At 39.9% G+C, this 19,016-nt stretch overlaps 1 protein-coding gene across 1 annotated transcript in view; it reads right to left on the reverse strand.

Annotated features, from left to right (window-relative positions):
• The window catches only part of COL25A1 (collagen type XXV alpha 1 chain), a 325,074-nt gene that overhangs the window by 78,470 nt on the left and 227,588 nt on the right, over window positions 1-19,016 (reverse strand). The window contains exons 10-12 of the mRNA XM_050896370.1: window positions 15,144-15,215; window positions 14,148-14,255; window positions 10,158-10,193 (exon numbers count right to left, since the gene is read on the reverse strand). Of these exons, the coding sequence (XP_050752327.1) occupies window positions 10,158-10,193; window positions 14,148-14,255; window positions 15,144-15,215 (216 nt within the window). The remainder of the gene's footprint in view (window positions 1-10,157; window positions 10,194-14,147; window positions 14,256-15,143; window positions 15,216-19,016) is intronic.

Raw genomic sequence — 19,016 nt, forward strand, 5'->3', positions numbered from 1 at the left:
GCATAGATCAGTGTTGCTTCTTGAAACTTTTGCCTGATTGTCTCAGCAGAACTAGGGTCCTGTAAGCATCTCCTTTTGACTGTAGGGACAGATTTTGTTAATGGAAAGCCACCTGTGAGGTGCAGGGTGACAAGTTTACTCCTTTGTCTTCAAAAGGAAGCACAAGTACCCAAGTACTCAGCACTGGTGATGATCAGAGCAGCCCGTAGAGTGATCATCTACTTTTTCAGACTGGAGAAAAATCCCCCAGCCCACTGCATTTCAAAAAAACCTGCTGTTCAAATCAGGTCTTCTTTTCAGTAAGTGCCTGAATTCTAACCCTAAGATTTGCTAGAGGCTGAGGACACTAATAATACTGAATGTGGTAAAGGAAGAACAGCCTATTTCTTAAGCATTGCTTGCAAACAGTCTCCAAGAAAATTGAAGATGGCTAAAAAACTAGATAAAACAGATCAAGAGGCTGTTGGTAGGTGAGAGTGACCTGCTGGGTAAGGAACCATGGATATAACAACATAATCCACAAACATTTTTTTTCCCTTTATTCCAGAGAAGGAAGTAAGTTTCTTCCAGTGCCTGACACTATGGGAGGTGATGAACCAGCAGTCCTCCCTTTCTTCTGTCAGAAAGATGCAAATTTGGCTAACATCTTAAAAACTCCAAGAAATTAATGCTCAAACTAGAGCTTTCCTACACCACCGTTACTAAATAGGCTCCAAATGTCTACATCCTGGGCATCAGTTTTCTGTTGACCTTTCGCATATTAACCAGTTGCATTTTGGAGGTATTTCAGGTCTTAAGAAAAATCCCTCCATCAGTAGGCCAGACTGAATACAGAACAACTGAAGACTACCTTCATGGCTCATAGCTGCTACTTTTATGTCCAACGAATGGATATTGCCTCTTCAGTTTCTAACTACTTAAGAAGCTAATAAAACCTTCTAAAGACATTCAGCTATATTAAATTACCATTTGGGAGCCCTCAATACAAAGTTACTATTTGAAGGTAAAATGATCATTCACTTATTAATACTGTCCCCCAAAGTAAACTGTTAAATGTGCTGCTCTGTTGAGCGCTTTGTGCCTGGTGCTTGCAGCTGTCAGCCTGTGGGATGGATATAATTCAAGACATTGCAGATGTCTCCAGGAAAAGATCTTTCCCCAGAATTTCCCCCTCACTGTTGCCATCATTCCAGCTCCTCCAGAGGAGTTATTGAATAAGAAAAAAATTACATAGTAGCATAGTCTTGCTCTTATTGTGCCTTTAAAATGAATCATTCAGAGAAAAGAAGCAGCAGATACTTACTAATAAATATTTTATACAATTAGCAGTTTTCCATTTCTGGTACTTAAGCCTTTACTCAGACTGGAAATGGCTCTGGTGTCTCATGCCCATTGAGCTACCATGCCACTTGATGACAAGAACAGTCCTCAACAATACGTCTACCTTCAGAAAAGGTATGCTCAGAAAACCAATTGCAATTAAAAGCTTACCTAAAGTGATACATTTCACAATTTACACATGATAACAAGTGCTTCTTATCCTTTGAATGTTCAAACTGTAAAACATAGTTGAATAGGAACAATTTTTCTTTAAAGCACTGCTCCCTAGCATTGGGAAAGAAGCTCAAAGCCACTGGAAACTTAGCAGCTGATCCATTGACAGTTCCCATCCCTCCCCCACATAAGCCTGCCAGCAGCCACTTAAACAGAAAACCTGAAATTAAATTACTAACAGAAAATTACTTCAAAAAAACTGTAAAACACTCCAGAATTGCTGTAAAGTGCCTATTTCCTATGTTACCTACATTCTCTGAGCAAGGCACAGAATCACACTGGAGAGATAGAAATAAGCAAGTAAATACAATCTGGGAGAAAGAGAGGAACATGAAGGGATAAAATAAAAAACTCTCAAGTCTTAAGTTCATTTCTAGAGGTATAATTGATAGTTTCTAGAAGATTCTATACAGGAAATTCAGCATGACCATGTAGATGTTTTTTCCCTGATTATTCTACTGAACTGGGGAGAGTGTTGTGTTCCCCACTTGATGAACAGACAGTAAGACCAGCGATCAAAATCCTTATGTAGGTCTTGAGGCAGGAGCAGAAGGCAAGAAATATGTGAAGGTTTCCAACCAACTCCTTAGATTGTTTTTTTCTTTCTTTTTCTTCAACTGTTCTGTGTTCCATAACAGCTGCAGTTGTACACTGGCCCTGCTGGTTGCTCCAGTACAACCAAAGCAATGCTTTGCAAATGCAGACTCAGCTAAACTTCACTTTGAATAGCTCTTCTGCCACTGGGTCCAGGCAGCCCAGTGCAGACAGCTGCTACCACTGCTCCCCACCTCATTCCCCTCAAGCCCAAAGCCTCTGCTCTGCAGTGACCAGACACGTATGAAACACGGTAATCTTCACTAGTTGGAGGCTCGATCTACTACCACAGGTAATATATTGTCACTTAGCTTCTGTCACTATCATCCCTGGCAATATGAAGGAGGTAAAACAAAAGACAAGAGCTACAGAATTCTTTCACCTCTTGCCTATATATATGATATCCATAATTGATCAACAAATCACTCTATAATAGTCTATGCAGATGATGTTGATAGTAACTATTTGTCTTTTGCCTGTATCATTGGAAGCTGCCAGAGTTTCCATGTAGGGATGCTCAGAATCAACTCCTACACCATTGGTGACTAGTGTTAAAAACCTCATTTTACGGAGAGCATCTAGGCTTCAAAAATTCCAATGAAAGCTCATGAAAATTGTTTGGATGAAGTGACTGCTTTGCATTTTTGAAAATTACGCTACTTTTCTTTAAATTAACACACATTCACTGAGAAACTTCAACTGAGAGGGCTGAAAATTTTGGTTGTGAGAGTTGCCCAGAATAGAAAGATAACTAAATATAATAAAAATAGTTCTCACTGTTTCAGATAGCATGAACACTTCAGAAGAACCCTTTGCCATCACGTGCAATTGAGTAAACTGGCTAGGCAGCTATGACAAGCTATTGCAGGGCTTTACTGAATTAGGTTCTCATTCAAATAGCTCCTCAATAGAAGGATGGAAAAAGAAGGTGCGTTGCTCTGAAGAAATTCAACTGCTATCTGTGTTTCTCTGGAGATGATACTTAAGCACTTGGAAAACTGGGTAACCAAGGATAAACAAATGTTTATAAAAGTCTTCTATGCAACTGTGTTTTTAAAAGGTAAAATATTTCCACTATGAATGCCATTCTTCAATCACTGTTTTCTGAAATCAACAGACCTCCAGAGCTTGTATCATATCAAACCTTGCCATCATAGAAATGATTGAATGAAGTTGGACACTTCAGTTGGGCCTTGACAAATAACTATCTGGAATAAATTAAAAAAAAAAAAAAAACCACAAAAAAACGGAAAAGACTGACCTAAATGTAGTTAGAACAAATGTTCTGAGTCCAGAATTCTTCCTAGACCCCCCCTTCTAATGTTACAATTATATTTTCCTTTTAAGCTTACTCTGTTCCTTGTGCTTTAGCAAGCTGCAAAACAAGAAATAATTCTGCCCTGTAAAGATTAAAGTTGCAGTTTCAAAGCACAGTAATTCAGGGTGTGATACACTGGCAACAGCCTCTCAAGGTGTTTTTGTATTCAACTTCTAGTGACTCAGTTGTTTAACATTTAAAGAAATGTATGAAACAGAAAGTTTGGGCACTTTCAATTTGCAGGTCTGGGGCAACAGTAATGATTTGTTTTACAAGGTATCAGAGTTTATGGACAGTGAGTACAAACACCAAATGAAAATGCCTAACAAAAATATAATGAAAAAGTGATTGGTTTTGTATACTGAAAAAGTTATACAGCAAAATACGTCACAATGGTGCAATACACTGTCATACAAAAACTCTCTTATTCCAAAGCTTTGCAAAAAAAAAAAAAAGTCCTGTTTTTTTAAACTTCCATACTTCCTATGTAAAGTAAAAGCTCTTTGTAGCTAGAAGGCCTCTAGGAGGTACTGTGTCTATATTTCTATGGGACAAAAGAAATTCCAAGACTGTCCCTGAGAACAGATATTTCCCCTTTGGTGCCTATAAGAATCATTAAACACTTAGAATAGAACCATAGAACCATTTATGCTGGAAAAGACCTTTAAGATCATCAAGTCCAACTGTAAACCTAACACTGCCAAGTCCACCACTAAACCATGTCCCTCAGTGCCACATCTACACATCTTTTAAATACCTCCAGGAATGGTGACTCAACCACTTCCCTGGGCAGCCTGTTCCAGTGCTTGACAACCCCTTCAGTGAAGAAATTTTTCCTAATATCCAATCTAAACCTCCCCTGGTGCCTCTTGAGGCCGTTTCCTCTTGTCCTATCACTTGTTACTTGGGAAAAGAGACCGACACCCACCTCGCTACAACCTCCTTTCAGGTAGCTGGAGAGAGCGATAAGGTCTCCCCTCAGCCTCCTTTTCTCCAGACTAAACAACCCCAGCTCTCTCAGCTGCTCCTCATAAGACTTGTTCTCTAGACCCTTCACCAGCTTTGTTGCCCTTCCTTGGACACGCTCCGGCACTTCAATGTCTTTCCTGTAGTGAGGGGCCCAAAACTGAGCACAGTATTCGAGGTGTAGTCTCACCAGTGCTGAGTACAGGGGGACGGTCACTTCCTTACTCCCACAAACCAATTTCTTACCAGTCTAACAGCATTAAGAACTTAAGGAAACCTGAACTAGCAGATGTACATGAAGAGGAAAGCACAGGTTTCATATAAAGTATTCATCTGCTTTTCAGTGGAGCCTGTGTTCTACCCACTGATCCGATTTTCTGTGTGTAACGGGCACACAATATAATTCTGAAAATGTGTTCCTGCACGGTTGAGGAGTGTTTCATCAAGATTGCAATTTCTAGAGTACTAGTATTGAAATGTGCAATGCTGTAGTGTTGATGAATCACCTAGATAAAAGAATGACCAGCTAAGAAAACAGATTAACTATGATGGGAAACCTCATACAACTTCTGATTAAGCAGAGCCCCCCTCCCATGCTATCTACCTTAATTGATGGAAAGAGCAACAATAACTATTAATTAGTGCTCAGGCACAGCTTCTTATCACGATTCTCTTAGTCATTGTTGTGGCAGCCATTACTGAAGTACAGAGGTTACAATGCACAAAACTATTTTTCCTGAGATTTCCTGTAAGTTAAGGCCAATGCAATTGTATTGGGGAAAATAAGAATAGTTGCTGTGAGAGGCACAGGCTGAGAATTTCCATTTCATCTGCTAGTTCTTAGTAAACTTTTGCAGCCAAACAGCTTAAGAACAACACCTTATAAAATTTACTATGAACATGCTACCAGAATGAAACAAAGAAGGCTGCTGCAGAACTCTGGCCATTGAAAACAAAAATCACAATTAGTAGTTTCCCAGAGGAGCTATGAAGATTCACACCAGCTGAAGATCTGGCCTTGACCATTGGCCTGAAAGGCTGAATTGAAGCCAGCAGCACTTCCCAGTCAGTTCTGCCTGGTCCCTGTGAGTTCATTTTGTTCATTTTAACCTGAGATGAAAAATTAGTATTAATTCATTTTAAAGATGTGACATTTTGCAGACTTAACTGCAAGATTACACTTTCCCACTGTCTTTCACAGAAATGGCAATATCCCTTGGAAGAACATCCTCCTTATTCTGAATAACTAGTAAAAGCAGTAACATTAGGTCTTACTTTTTTGAACAGATGCCCAGCAAGACTGTATAAGCACAAAACTACTAGTTTGGAAAACAATATATCTTAAAGCAGAGGGATTTTGCATTTGGGTTAATCATTATAGTATAGATTTCTTTTGCAAAGAGACACCTTTACCTGAATTCTCTGGTTATTCTGGAGTGTTCTGTTCATGCAAAACATCTGTAAAATTACTTATCTCTCTTTAAAGCCAATTTTGGGGGATAAAATAATATATGGGTTTTTTTCAGTGACAAGAAGTGGTTGATTCGTACACTGAACATGTTTAAATTTACTTCTTTTCCAAGGAGCTGAAAACATTGCAAATTTTGATCTTCCAAATTTTTGTTACTATGCATTAGTTTAAAATACTTTAAACATAAAAGCACAAAAAACTTTCCCACGTGGAAATTAGAAACAAAAACACCCCATGCACACCCTTTAGCCTATTGCAGTTTATGAATCTGAAAATGTCAATCTAAGAGTGTCAGTCTTTGAGATTTCCCGTCACTGACTCACTTCAAGTTCTCATGAATAGTCTGCAACCAGAAATCCTAGCTCTTGGGTACAAAAGAATCACAAATTCATTTATGATTAATTCTGAAAATGAGAAGATAAAACAGAAAAACTCTTGTATGGTATTTAAGAGTTCTTATCACCAGGAAGAGCAGACAAATGGCATGGGAAGAAGGATGAATTATAAGAGGCAGGACACAACTTTAACTGAAAAGGTTGAAAAGCTAAGGAAACCACTGGCCTTCCCCTCTTGCATAGCATACATTTTGCTATGCATAACACAGCAAACATAACATAACATTTCAAAACTTAATCCCTTTGGTCGCCCCACTGCTTGGCCTCCCTCTGAATTCTCTTAATCCTTTCTGCACAGAGGTATGATAGCTTCAACTCTTGTAGAAAGTAGATCTGCAGGGCTTTTAAGTGCCATGGAAACGAGACACAAATTGCAACTGACTAGTCATTCTTACATTTCCTTCTAACATTAAAGATGCATTCAGTCACACCTTTCTAACTTAAACCTAAGCCTCCATCTCACCTAAAAAGAAATTGAACTCTTTTGGCTCAAAAAGAAAACAGATTCTTCCTGACACAGCAACATACAGAGTCAAAAAAACCTTGCAAACAGCTCTCCCAAACATCTCAACCACAAGGATAGAAGAGCAACAGAAGCACACTGGCACTCCGACAATCTGGAAAGATTTTCAACAGGGAATGAGACCCCTGTAAGCAACAACTAGCTTTCCTAAACCTCTCCTCCCACCACCCTACCCCAACCCAGACATACTTACATTGGAAATGGGGAAAAAGAGAAGCCTTTCCCTGTCTTCAAGGCAAATTTCCCTTGTGCACCTAACACAGGTTGAGCTCTCTCGTGCCAAAGCAGAACTCATGCCAGAGAACTCAAACATTGTCATTCTCTGTATATGGTCCAAGCAAACCTCCCCTGCCTGAGAGTGAGAAAGGTTATTACTGCCCTCTCTCACAACAACATCTGAAACATGATTTTCTTTTTCTTTATTGACACAGAACTTCATTACAAATGAAGAAGAACATGGCAGCAGATTCTTAGTTGGAGTAAATTGCCATGTCTTCACTAGAGCCACTGGATTTCCTGTTTCACTGAAAGGAGAACATGAACATTCCCAGAACTCCAAATGCATTAAAATTATTTCAACTTTTTGTGATTCAAGGCACACATTATTTGAGTAGGTCACAAGTTGCTCAATGTGTGTAACAGGCTTGTGGTACATTCTGAGACACAAGCTGGAAAACACTGTTATCTCATTATCTACTATCTTGTGCTCTTCAAGAAATTTATTCCACTTCTTCTAAGAAGAGAAAATAGAAAATTAAGTAATTTCAAGCTGTGCCATTGTTGGTTCACAAGTTAAAACGGAGTTTACTGGCTCTATCAATAACCTGTACATTCATCTAGAAATATCAAGACATGTTACCGAATACGGGTGTTAAAGATGCTTTTGAAAGAGAAAAGCTTCTATCCCCATTATTATAATCTAGAGGTCAAGCTTGCAGCTCTTCTTCACTTGAACAGCACCATGGCATTTGAAGCTGCTGAGTGTGATCCCACAGGCTACAAATAGCCTTCAGCTTCCACAACCTTCAGCAAGTATATCCAAACTGTAGGGATTGTTTCACAGCATCTGGTGCTTTCCTTGGCTGTATCCTGCCTCCATCCTGGACGAAGAACCAGAGTACATGCAACAGTACATGCTTCTTACTGGACGTGTGGGCAAGTAGGAAACCACAGTACACCCCAACAAGTGGACATCTGGAAGACCAGGACTGGTAGTACTTTATGGGACCCATTGACTTCACAGTTTCAATTTCATCAGGAAGAAAAAACAGGAAGCTAACTCGGACTTCAGACTCTTGGTATGAAAGAAAGGCAAGTCCTTACAAAAGAATTCCTGCAGAATTAACATAGAAGTTCCTCCGGGCGGATATCTCCATTTTCATTTACTTTGAAAGGATAATATGTGGATAATGCAGAAAAAGAATCTCAGGTAGGCAAAGGCCTGTGTTCTCCACAGCAAACTATACCTATTTTCTCTGGCAACACAATGTTACAGCATGCTTGTTGGGAAATCAGCCATTTCTGCAGTAGTGTCTCAATTTCCAATATGGAAATAGAGATCTGAGTACAGAAATGCATGATGGAAGATGTCAGCAGCAGCTAGACAGCAACTGAATAATTGTAGCACTTTCCACAGGGAAGAGAGTCTGGAAATCTGTACTGGCATAAAGAGTATGTCAGAAGCACCAACAAGAATAAAAAGAAATTAATTACCTCCCTGATACTCTGATGCTTTTTACTTGATCTATACACATACTAATATTTAAGCCGTCAGACTGACTTTTAGAGCAGGCATTTGGAGTTGGAAATTCATGTAATCTGGGATCTTTCTCTAACTCAGACTTGCTGATATGATTTTTAAAACACCTTTTCTCCCTATTTAAACACACCTGCATTTAGAGAAACAGATCAGTAGCAGTTCTTCAGTTCTTACACACAGATGGTTAGAGCAGTGGGAATCTTCTGAACATGGAGGCTAAAAGGTGACAGACTATGTTTTGCTTTAAAAGTCCTTAGGGATTCTGTGACCCTGAAGATCTGGTCTTGAATAGAAGGAAGACACTGTTGCAGAATCTGAGTGAGTTTTGTCCAGAGGTCAAACAGGATAATATTCCAAATAAAACAAAACAAACAAAAAAGCCTCCCTTCCCAGCTATTACACCTCTTAATAACAGGCCCTCAGAAACCAAAAGGACAGAACAAAAAAGAGCCCGGAAGCATGCTAAAACACTAGGTGGTACCTTTGGGAGTCTTTGATTTTGGTTTTTTTAAACCATTATCTCGAAATGAAAAAGTACAGGACTTTAACTGCCTGATCTCAGCAGGTATTTCTGAGTCTCAGAATCGTAGTTTTTTCTTCCAAAAGATATTGGATTTTGTCAATTCAAAATGTTTTGCAATTTGTCGAGGTAAAATATCATCACACCTGTTTAAAACTTCATAAATTCAAACAGATAGCAATCATATCTGCACTGATTGCCAAGCATATAATCTTCCTCCTCAGAAGCATTCAGGAATCAAAACCACATGCCACAGGCTACAATTCTGTCATCTCTCATAAAAATAAGAATGACCATGAGTGTTTAGAGAGATCTTAAGGGAAAAAAAAAAAACCACCGCATGTTTCACAGTTCTGGGAATATGTGACAGGCAGAAACTTCTGATGCCTTACCCTGTGGCTGAAGCTGATTTACCACCAGTGGAGCTTCAATTTGCTTCCAAATGAATAGGGTTAATTAGTTCCTGATGCAACAGGAAACATCTACTCCCATATCTGCATATTTGTAAAAAATGCATTCATTTGGTTGTTACATTCTCACACACACAGAGCAAAAAAACAAAACCTCGGGAGGGGAGAATATTCTGAGAGTTTCAGTATGCCGTGCTGCATCTTCACTGTTCCATCAGGCAAAGGGCCAGAGCTATTGCCACAGAGACAGCTGGGATTTTGGCCCTTAAAACAAGTAGATGGTTCTTGTGCTGCTCAATGGTCTCAAGGTGGAAACAGCTCAACTTCAGAGACAGTGATAAGTGGGGGCCAGGAACTGGGAACACTTGGCTTGGCTTTTTTTTGCTTTGCTGTGCCCTTCGCTGTTTTATTTCCATCTACTTCTGCAAGCTTAAAGAAGTTGGCCTCATATGACAGGCAACTGTATGTAAAAAGAGGACGTTGACTTTCTCATGTTTTCTTCACAAATGAGGCTTCAAATAGTCTGTGACACAGCAATGTTAGGAAATACACAGCTATAAAGCTTTTTGGAATTTCACATTTTAAAAAGTGTATATGTAATGTATCTGTTACAGTTTCTTAGCAAACTGGAAGAGAAGAGCACTTACTGTCAATCCCTGTTCTCCTGGTTTTCCTGGCTCACCCTTAAAATAAAAAAAGGAGTGAATAATTTCAGTAATATGCATTGAATTCACTTTTCCACCTAATAATAAAGTATCTTAAACATTCCATTCTTAAATAGGTATGGCAGCTGACTGCACATTAAAGATATTACTTTTTTGCTTTTTAAACTAGTAGGCCAAATCTCAGACATTTTAAGAGGCAAAGTACTATTTCACAATCATGTAATGATATAGTTCTCGAGGCAACAGTTAAGTATTGGTGTCCTGACTCTGTCCCTTGGTTCCAAACATAATATTCCATTCCAGTCAGTGGTGCTAAAGGACACAGAGAAAGGTTATTTTCACGTATGCACTGAATCCCACTGTTTACATATTCCAAAATTACTGCTCTGTGTCATCACCTCAGTTAGCAGGTATAACTTACTGTTGCAAATTATCATGTTCCATAAACCCATGAATATTGGTATTTTGAAGCCATGCAATAATTACTCAGCTGTTAAATACCTGGATTGACTTTCAAAATGATAACCCATCATTTTTCCAAAGTATTCTCTTTCTGTGGGCACAGCTCTACATAAAGTCAGAATCTATCTTCTCCCCCTTCTTCCCATATGAACACATACAACTGTCTGTAGAGACAGTAAAATGTATCAGTCGTACAATATAGGCTAAAAATACCCACCCAAAAACCAGAGTTCTTATCATTTCAGTCATCTGGTTTATAGATCACTCCCTTATAAACCCAACAGAGCATAGGGCAAGTCCATGTGCTGTTGTATCAGCACAGCCTGCAGGATCTTCTTTAGCAGCTTTGTCATAAAAGAAAACCTGTCAAAAAACTGATGAGAACTGTTCTGATGTTGTTCTTGGCAACTGAAAAGAATCAGAACTGCTTCTCTGGGTATGTGTGCATTGCATTTAGAAGCAAACATGTAGCATCTGCAAACACACTGAGATACCCAGGAGAGAGAAACCACACAGGCACAGGTTTCTGACAGCTAATTACCCAAGCTTGTTGGACTTTTCAACTCACTCTGAAGCCTTGCTAACTTATGTATACACCAATCGCACAGCCTGAAGTGAGCATCAAGATATCCTCATAAATGCTGGGAAATGATGGTGAAATAATTTCAAGAATTTTTATCATATTCTATTGTCTTATGACCGGCAAAAAACCTTGTTCTTTTACTTCTTTTTGGAGGTGTTAAAGTTTCAAAGTCTTTGTGCTGGTGTCTGTGCGATGCAAAGGGAAGGCACCTATTCTAGGTATCACTCTGTAGGAAGGCAAGTATGTTCTGGTTCCAACAGGTTCTTCTGTTGACATCCAAAGAAAGGCTTAGCAGAAGGCTGCACAACCCTTTCTTACACCCCTACTCTTCCTTGGTGCTCTCTCTGCTGGCAATAGGCCCAACAGCATTTCCCTAACATTTCTGCCTCCTCAGCTCTAAAGATTTCCTGCCCGAGAAACCAACACATTCTCATCTCTAGAAGCTTTAAGTATCTGTAACAGGATGCACACTTCCGGAATGCAAGGTGGTGACGACACAGATGGAGATGTGTGGGCACAGATGGAGACATGTAGGCACAGACAGAGATGTGTGGGCACACAGGCTGCTCCTCAACCCTGCTACACTGTGGAAGAGAAGTAATGGTGGCTGCTGGAGTTGCTCCCTGTGCCTTGCTACCTTGGCTGCCTGACTTTCTCAGGATACAGAGCAAGTATATGGGCATGGGGGAAAGCAAGGGCCAAAACATCATCTTATAGCTCTGGTGATTGTAAAGCTCCTTGCTTGAGAAGGACAGGCTGGAAGAGAAGCCCCTGCTTTGCCTAGCACTGCAAAAGAGGAAATGACTACCTTCTAATGGTGGTTGGCCACTGTAAGCACATCCTCCTATAGCTGTGATGCTGCAACGTCCCTACTCATAACACAGTGCGGCTATTGTTTTGTTGTTCAACTCTTTAGCTCAAAGGTCCATGCAAGCCTTTTAAAAATACAAAGCTGTCACTATCTCTCAGCTAAGTTTTCCCTTTACAGCTCTCCTGCGTGACTGTGTATCACATAGCCATGGTGGAACAAGCCTTTTGAGGATCAGCAACATTAACCTGAGGGTAGAGGACAGTAGCAAGGAGCAGGATGGTAACAACAGTCAGCAATCTGGATGGTTTCTATCTAAGTGCTTGTTTGTATCTGATTCTAAAGCAGTATTATGAACAGATTTTCCATAATACTATAGGGCTTAAGATAGCCACAGCTTAAAAAACTATAAAAAGAAACTCTCTCTTGCCATCTAAAGTCAAAATCACTACAGAACTATTATAAAATGGAATGACCTCATTGCATAAAATGCATTACTTTCCTGTTATGAGAAACACTAATGTTCCCTTTGCTAAAAAGCACAAAACCCCAAGCAACACAGTTATGTTGTAGCAGCAACGCCAGCTGATTCTGCTAGCCTCTTGTACGTGAATTATAAAAATGGTATCACTGCAGTCAGAAATGGGTTCTGGTTTCAGTCTCACCCTCACTACATCAAACCAGAAGCAACTCTGCTGACCGCAGTCAATTTTACCACATTAAAAGAACACAAGGGAGGCCCAGATGAGGCTCAAAGCCTGATGTGCTGCAGAACTAACAAGAAATGAGTAGGTGGTCAAAGTAAAGCATTGCAATGGAAGCAGCAGACTTTTAATGTCATTTCATAACCTTGAGCTAGAACTTATAAGGGCAATGGTGGTAAAAAACAAAACAAAACAAAACAAAAAAACAGCAGCAGCAACCCTATAGTACTACAGGTCTTAACTGGCAAGCCTTGCTGGATTGTCACAGGAAATTTTAGCAGACTCTTACTATTATCATCATGTTATATTACATTTGTACAGTTAATACAATTTCAGATGAGGCAACCTGAATAGTGCCAGAGCAGGAGTGTAGATATTTTCTTTCTTGGTTTTACCTAAAAAGGCCCTGCAGGGAAATTTCATGCCTTCCTGTCCTGGCCCCGCATAACGAGCTATGCTTTTTCTTCAAAAAAACCTGTTTCTGTTTCCAGTGCTGGTCCTCACCTTGCTGGTTCCCTATGTGTCCTCTCGGTTGTGATCTTTACTTATCATGGGTGTGTGGGGGGGTGTGCATCTGTACATGTGGCATTTCAGTTGTCACGTCTCTTTCCTGTCTGCGATTCCATTTCCACACTGATAACACAGTGGCATTCATGATGAAAAGAGAGGTACTTCTTTCAAAAGAACGAAAATTAAGGAGGCTACAAAATGTAAAATCAAAGCCATACTCATATTTTGCTAAAAAAAAAAAAAAAAAAAAAAAAAAGTCGTGTTTATGCATCTGTTTACAAAGTGTTTAATCATCAGGTCACAAAGTGCCAAAGGCAGTAGGTCTGATCCTGTGCCTAAAACAAACAATAAGCAACATACTGAATTCTGCTGGTTGTTCTAATGAAATATAGGGGATGAACCAAAGAAAATGGTACTGTTCTACTTGTGTAAAGATGGCAGAATCTGACTCCAAACTTCATCATACTTTGAGCAGCATTTAGCAGTTTATTACTTTAATTCCATGATTTTTGACGCTAAATCATTAGGAAGTGAGAAGTCAAGCCTGTCCATGCTATGATGTCTCAAGTTCAGCTTTATCTTGAAGTCTGAGTAGAAAAATTTACTACTTGTGGAGAGGGGCAGACCCTCCTCACACAGCTATTAAACATCAATGAGCAACTGAGAAACCTTAGAATGTGCGGGGAAACTGTCAGGGGTGGGAGGCAAGGAACCTAGGTGTTACTCTTGGCGCTGCTATGAACTTGCTCTTTGTGTGTGGGACTTCAGGTACACCATGAAATTTGCCTGTGGTTCAGCTTCCACGTATCTTACTTGCCAATCTTACCTCAGAAAACATCTTTGAAACTGAGCTGGCATACACTTGAGAGGAATTTGGACACCACGACAGCAACAGACTAACTCACCGGTATGCCAGGCATCCCGCGAGGACCATCTTTGCCGGTATCTCCTGGGGGACCTCTGGGTCCTGGTGGCCCTGGAGGCCCAGGGGGTCCAGCTTGTCCTTGGTCCCCCTAAACCAACAAAAAATTCATCACAAGTTTGCTTTAGAGGCATCAACCACACAAAAAGACATTGATTTACCCAGAAAGAGCGCAAGACAGGTTGGAAGAAGCTGCCACGAGCTGGACAGTGGCTTCTTCACTGCTTATGGCAGAGACTACACTTTGCCTTGAAGACCAGGGGGTTGTATCTGTCCAGTCCAATCAGCCACAGAGCAGAAGGTTCGAATTCTAAACTGCTTGTCCTACCACAGGACATATACCAAAATTTGGGGTAGCCTTGCAATATTTTACTCATCTAGTTCTCCAGAGCAAGTAACTGTTTTCAATAAGCAGCTGTTTGCTTCACAATTGGCATAATCATAACAAAGCTGAGGTAAAAAAAGAGAAGTTGCATGTGAGAATATACAGTTTGCACGGCAATTTTCCAAGCCCATCAATGATGCATGGATGGATTTCAAAAATGGGCATGGAAAATAACTGCTTTTCCATGAAGTTGTACATAATTTTTCATCTGTTTTGGGGAGCTGTTTTACAGTGACAATTAGCTAACTCTTTTATTGATTTTTAACTATTAATTTGTAAAAGCCAATTTTCAAGAGAGTTACCAAAACATATTACTTTCCCATTTAAAAAAAAAGACACCAAAAAATGGTGCTCAAGTTATTTAATTTCCAGCACACCACTGCAAACCACTGAAAAAAGCTGACTGCATCTTAAACGTGGGTCATTTAGCAAAGCTACCCATAGCCTTTTAATTGTTAATATCATTAACAGTTGCTTCATTCCAAAATATTTTCAAACGAACAACCTGCTATAAGAAGACATCTGACAAAAAGGTACAGCAAAGAGTAAATTGAATGTAAAGAAGAACCAGACTCCAGTGAGATGAAGCACTACCTTAATGAGGCGGCGTTTAATGAGCTGCTGATCAGCAGAGAGAAACCCGTGATTGATTTTAGGAAACACCATCTGATCAGGCAGGTGAGGTCAAAGGTTGAAGATCAGAGATGAGAGAATTGAAGAATAGACATCAGAAGGCCCGAGAAAGAAATAAAGACATATTCATTAGATTTGTAATAGCTAAAATAATATAAACCGGTGCTTCTGTCTGACAGAAACTGTGCATTTTCTTTTGAAGAAATTTACCGCTAATGTACAGGACAGACCACTGTATAAATTAATCATATACAATGAGTTAACTGCATAACTTTTTTCTCCCCAGATTTCCTGTGAGAATTCTTCACATGTATTAATTCTTTCATTACCCGGGCTCTAAAAATCAGTATTTTTGTATGCTGTTCTTTCAGCAAAGCTTCTAGAGACAAAGCACCAGTTTAACTTTCAGTCAGATTTTCTAACCAGCATATTGTGCCATGAAGAATAGTGTCATTTTAATAAGGACTGGAGTTCCAGCTCAACCAGATTGCTTCAATCCTTCCTGCTTAATTTGCAAATGCGCTTTGAAAAAATCTGTATGTACAGATTAAACCTCTGATATTTAACACAAATAGCTGACTCTACATGTAACCAGTATACAGTTCACCGACATTTTCCACACTCCCGTACGCCTCAGGGAAGAAGAACTACAGAAAAATCTCATCTGAAAATAAAGTACTGACCAAGATCACGGGGAATGTGGGTATTTCCAGGGCTAACACTATACACAGTTATAGATTTGATCCCATGCTCTGCATCAGGACTACTTATACCAATGCAAAGGCGGTGAGGGTTGACTTAGGTCCACCATAAGGATTCATTGGTATTCCATGGTAAAAACAATTTTTCATGTGCACTTTTATGCTGATACAGAGAGACCTGACTGAACAGGTACATGTCAGCCACAAACCTTGACGGTGAGGATCTGATTACTGTGCAGAGCAGCGACTGTGGGGAAGCCTGGCAGACCCTAGGGACACAGCATAACATGGTACCAAAACAGCACAACACAAACATCACAGAGACAATTCACTAACAGACAAACAGAACGAACACTATGTTTAGTATACCCCACATTGCCTACTGACAGGAAACAGCCTCTCTGTCACATGGGAAACAGAGTTAGGTTTGCACTACAGTGCAGATGCAGGTTGTTACTTCACAACAAGAATATAAAGAGATTTTAGACAGAGCAGTCCCACAGAGGTGACTTTCCTTAAAATTACAATAAATTGTTACGATCATTTGACAGTTGTTAGACTATCAGCCAGTGGATGACTGAGCCACTTTAAATTGAAAAGTGCTACAGCACTTCAAGAGAGCTATGCAGAAAGTTTTGACTCTGGATTGCTGCAGAACTTGACAGCAGTGATGGTGGATTTTGAAGCGCTTTGTATAATAACATCCTGCTCCTCATGTTCTGTTTAACATATGACATTCAGCACATAAACTGGTAGTACATACACAATTATAAACACTGAACAACAATCTACTGCTAGATCTTGGGTAGTCCAGAATGGCCAAGGTCAACGTTTTCAAGATATACATAGCAGCATTTTCATATCCAGGGCAAAATTTTTCCCCTCAAGCGCTCTATGCTGCATATGGTTTCTCATATCCTAGTCTACCAACATGTGCAGAGCTTGTACTGTACTGGTACAAAAAAGAAGAGTGTGGTAATTGTGGCCTGCTGTGACAATACAAGGGGTGAATTTTGCTCTCAGTTCAACACCTTTCTTGTGCTGCCCTGTAGGGTGCGAATTAGACCTTCTGATAAAGCTGAAACCTTATACAGTTGAGCAGTGAACTCCAAAAGAAAGAAGTCCCCAAGTCCTCTCCTTGTCTTTAGCATAGCACACTGTCTGAAGCAGAGGCTTGTTCAATGGCTGAGACACGTCAGGCTGAGGAACACAGAATAAAATATGGTCTGGTAGCTCTAACCTCCCTACATGCATGCATGCACATATGCCACCTCTATGAGGTGGAGCTGGTGGCACAGCCCCTCAGTGAGACCTGGACTGTATGGCTGCAGGGTTGCAGCTTGGCAGCTCTGAAAGGGAAGGCTGTGCCCGGCTCTGGCTGCCAGACAAGGTGGCTTCCAAGAAGTCCTGCATGAAGGCTCTGCTGGGGCAACCCACATTGCCATAGTGCACAAGCCCTTTGCAGCCCAGCTGGCCTGGTGGAAAGGACCAACAGGCAACGGCAGCCTGCCAGGTCTCTCAGCTGCAGCAGATTCTTTTAACGTGGCAAATATTTGCTCTATTCATCTCCACATGCAATCACATCAGAGATCCTCTGGATCCCAAAGACCGCACTGGTCTTTACAAAAAAAGGCAGAGTAACTTTCTGATGCATGCATGTCCTTCACTAGCACCTTTGAGTTGCATTCAGCAGCTTTATTCCTGATATACACCTGTAAGATGAGGAAGCTGAGACCCTGTAAGTGGATCCCATAAAGCCAGTGGCAGTTTTACCAGCCTTCCCACTTCATTCTGACAAACTGTGGTGTGGCTAAATGCATTGCTCAATGACCTGAAATCTCCTCTTTAGAAACAAATAAAAAGAAAACAAAACCAAAAAAGGCTAAAACTCCAAACATTTAAAGAAACTCACTCCTGAGACACTGCTAAGACTGGAATGATACATCATGTAGAAAACAGATGTATCAAATTTGCATTTATCTTATTATGGAATATTAGTTAAAGAAGTTATTAGATGGTAACGTGCCAGAATCTTTACATCTGTGACTCATTAGCTCTGGTGTGCACATGGTCCACTCCTCTTCTAGATAAAACTACAATACCCGTGTAATGGAAATGAGTACAAACGAGAAACCTACAAAAGAACTAAAATCTGAGTAGCAAGCAATAAAATTTAAATCTCATTTATTAAAAAAAAGGGATAAACAGAAAATCTTTTAACAACTTCATTTTTACTCATCAGCCTTTAGGATTACAGCACAGTAATTTTCAGTTACCTCTAAAAGTAGCATATTTGCAATTTGACATTTTAAAAAGTGGAAACTCAAAACTCATATTAATTTTGATTTATTTCATCTTGAACACGAAGGAGAGCTGAGAATTAATTGAGAAAGGAGTTTAGTCAGAAAATATACTGGTTTGCCATGAGAGATTTTTTTTTTCTTGAGAAGAAATGAAAGAATTTTGAAAGTTTTGTGTAAACTTTCAAACTTTCCACACAAAAACAATTACATAGAGCACTTCACAGTCCAGCCCTAGCATTCTTAATGCTTCCCAGCACCACACAGACAAGTTCAAGAGTAGCTATCAGTACTGCAGTTTTCTGCCTATATAAACAACACATGAGAAAAGGGGACAACCCCATTCTTCCATCAGCAGCTTAGTAACTTCTTTCAGCTTGTTCTCAAGTAGGACAAAGCTTTCTTTCCTTTGCCCAAAGCAGGCATAATCTCAGACCTAACGGTCAGAGACATGAAATGCCAGCCTGGACCTGGATCATCTCCTCATATGTAATATGCATATTTGGAGAGAGCCAGAAACACAGGAATATTAAATGGAACCCAGCAAAGAAACTATAATGGGTGCATAGTTTTTGCATGCGTGGGAGGCTTTAGAAGGCATTGCATCTTCTGGCATCCATGAAAGATGTTGGCACACAATGAGCTTCTAAAAAGGCATAAAAAGAGCTATCCTTCCCACAAAATGAGTTCTCTTCCTTTCCTGTCACTCTGCTATAAATATAGCTGCAAATATCCCCTAGATCTGTTTTATTTTTTGTCTATCTAAAGCTGTTCTCAACGATGGATTCAAAGTTACTCAATTTTCTCTTTATTTGGTTTGATTCTTGAACTGC

Source organism: Gymnogyps californianus, chromosome 4, assembly GCF_018139145.2.
Source record: "Gymnogyps californianus isolate 813 chromosome 4, ASM1813914v2, whole genome shotgun sequence".
Taxonomy (NCBI): Eukaryota; Metazoa; Chordata; class Aves; order Accipitriformes; family Cathartidae; genus Gymnogyps; species Gymnogyps californianus.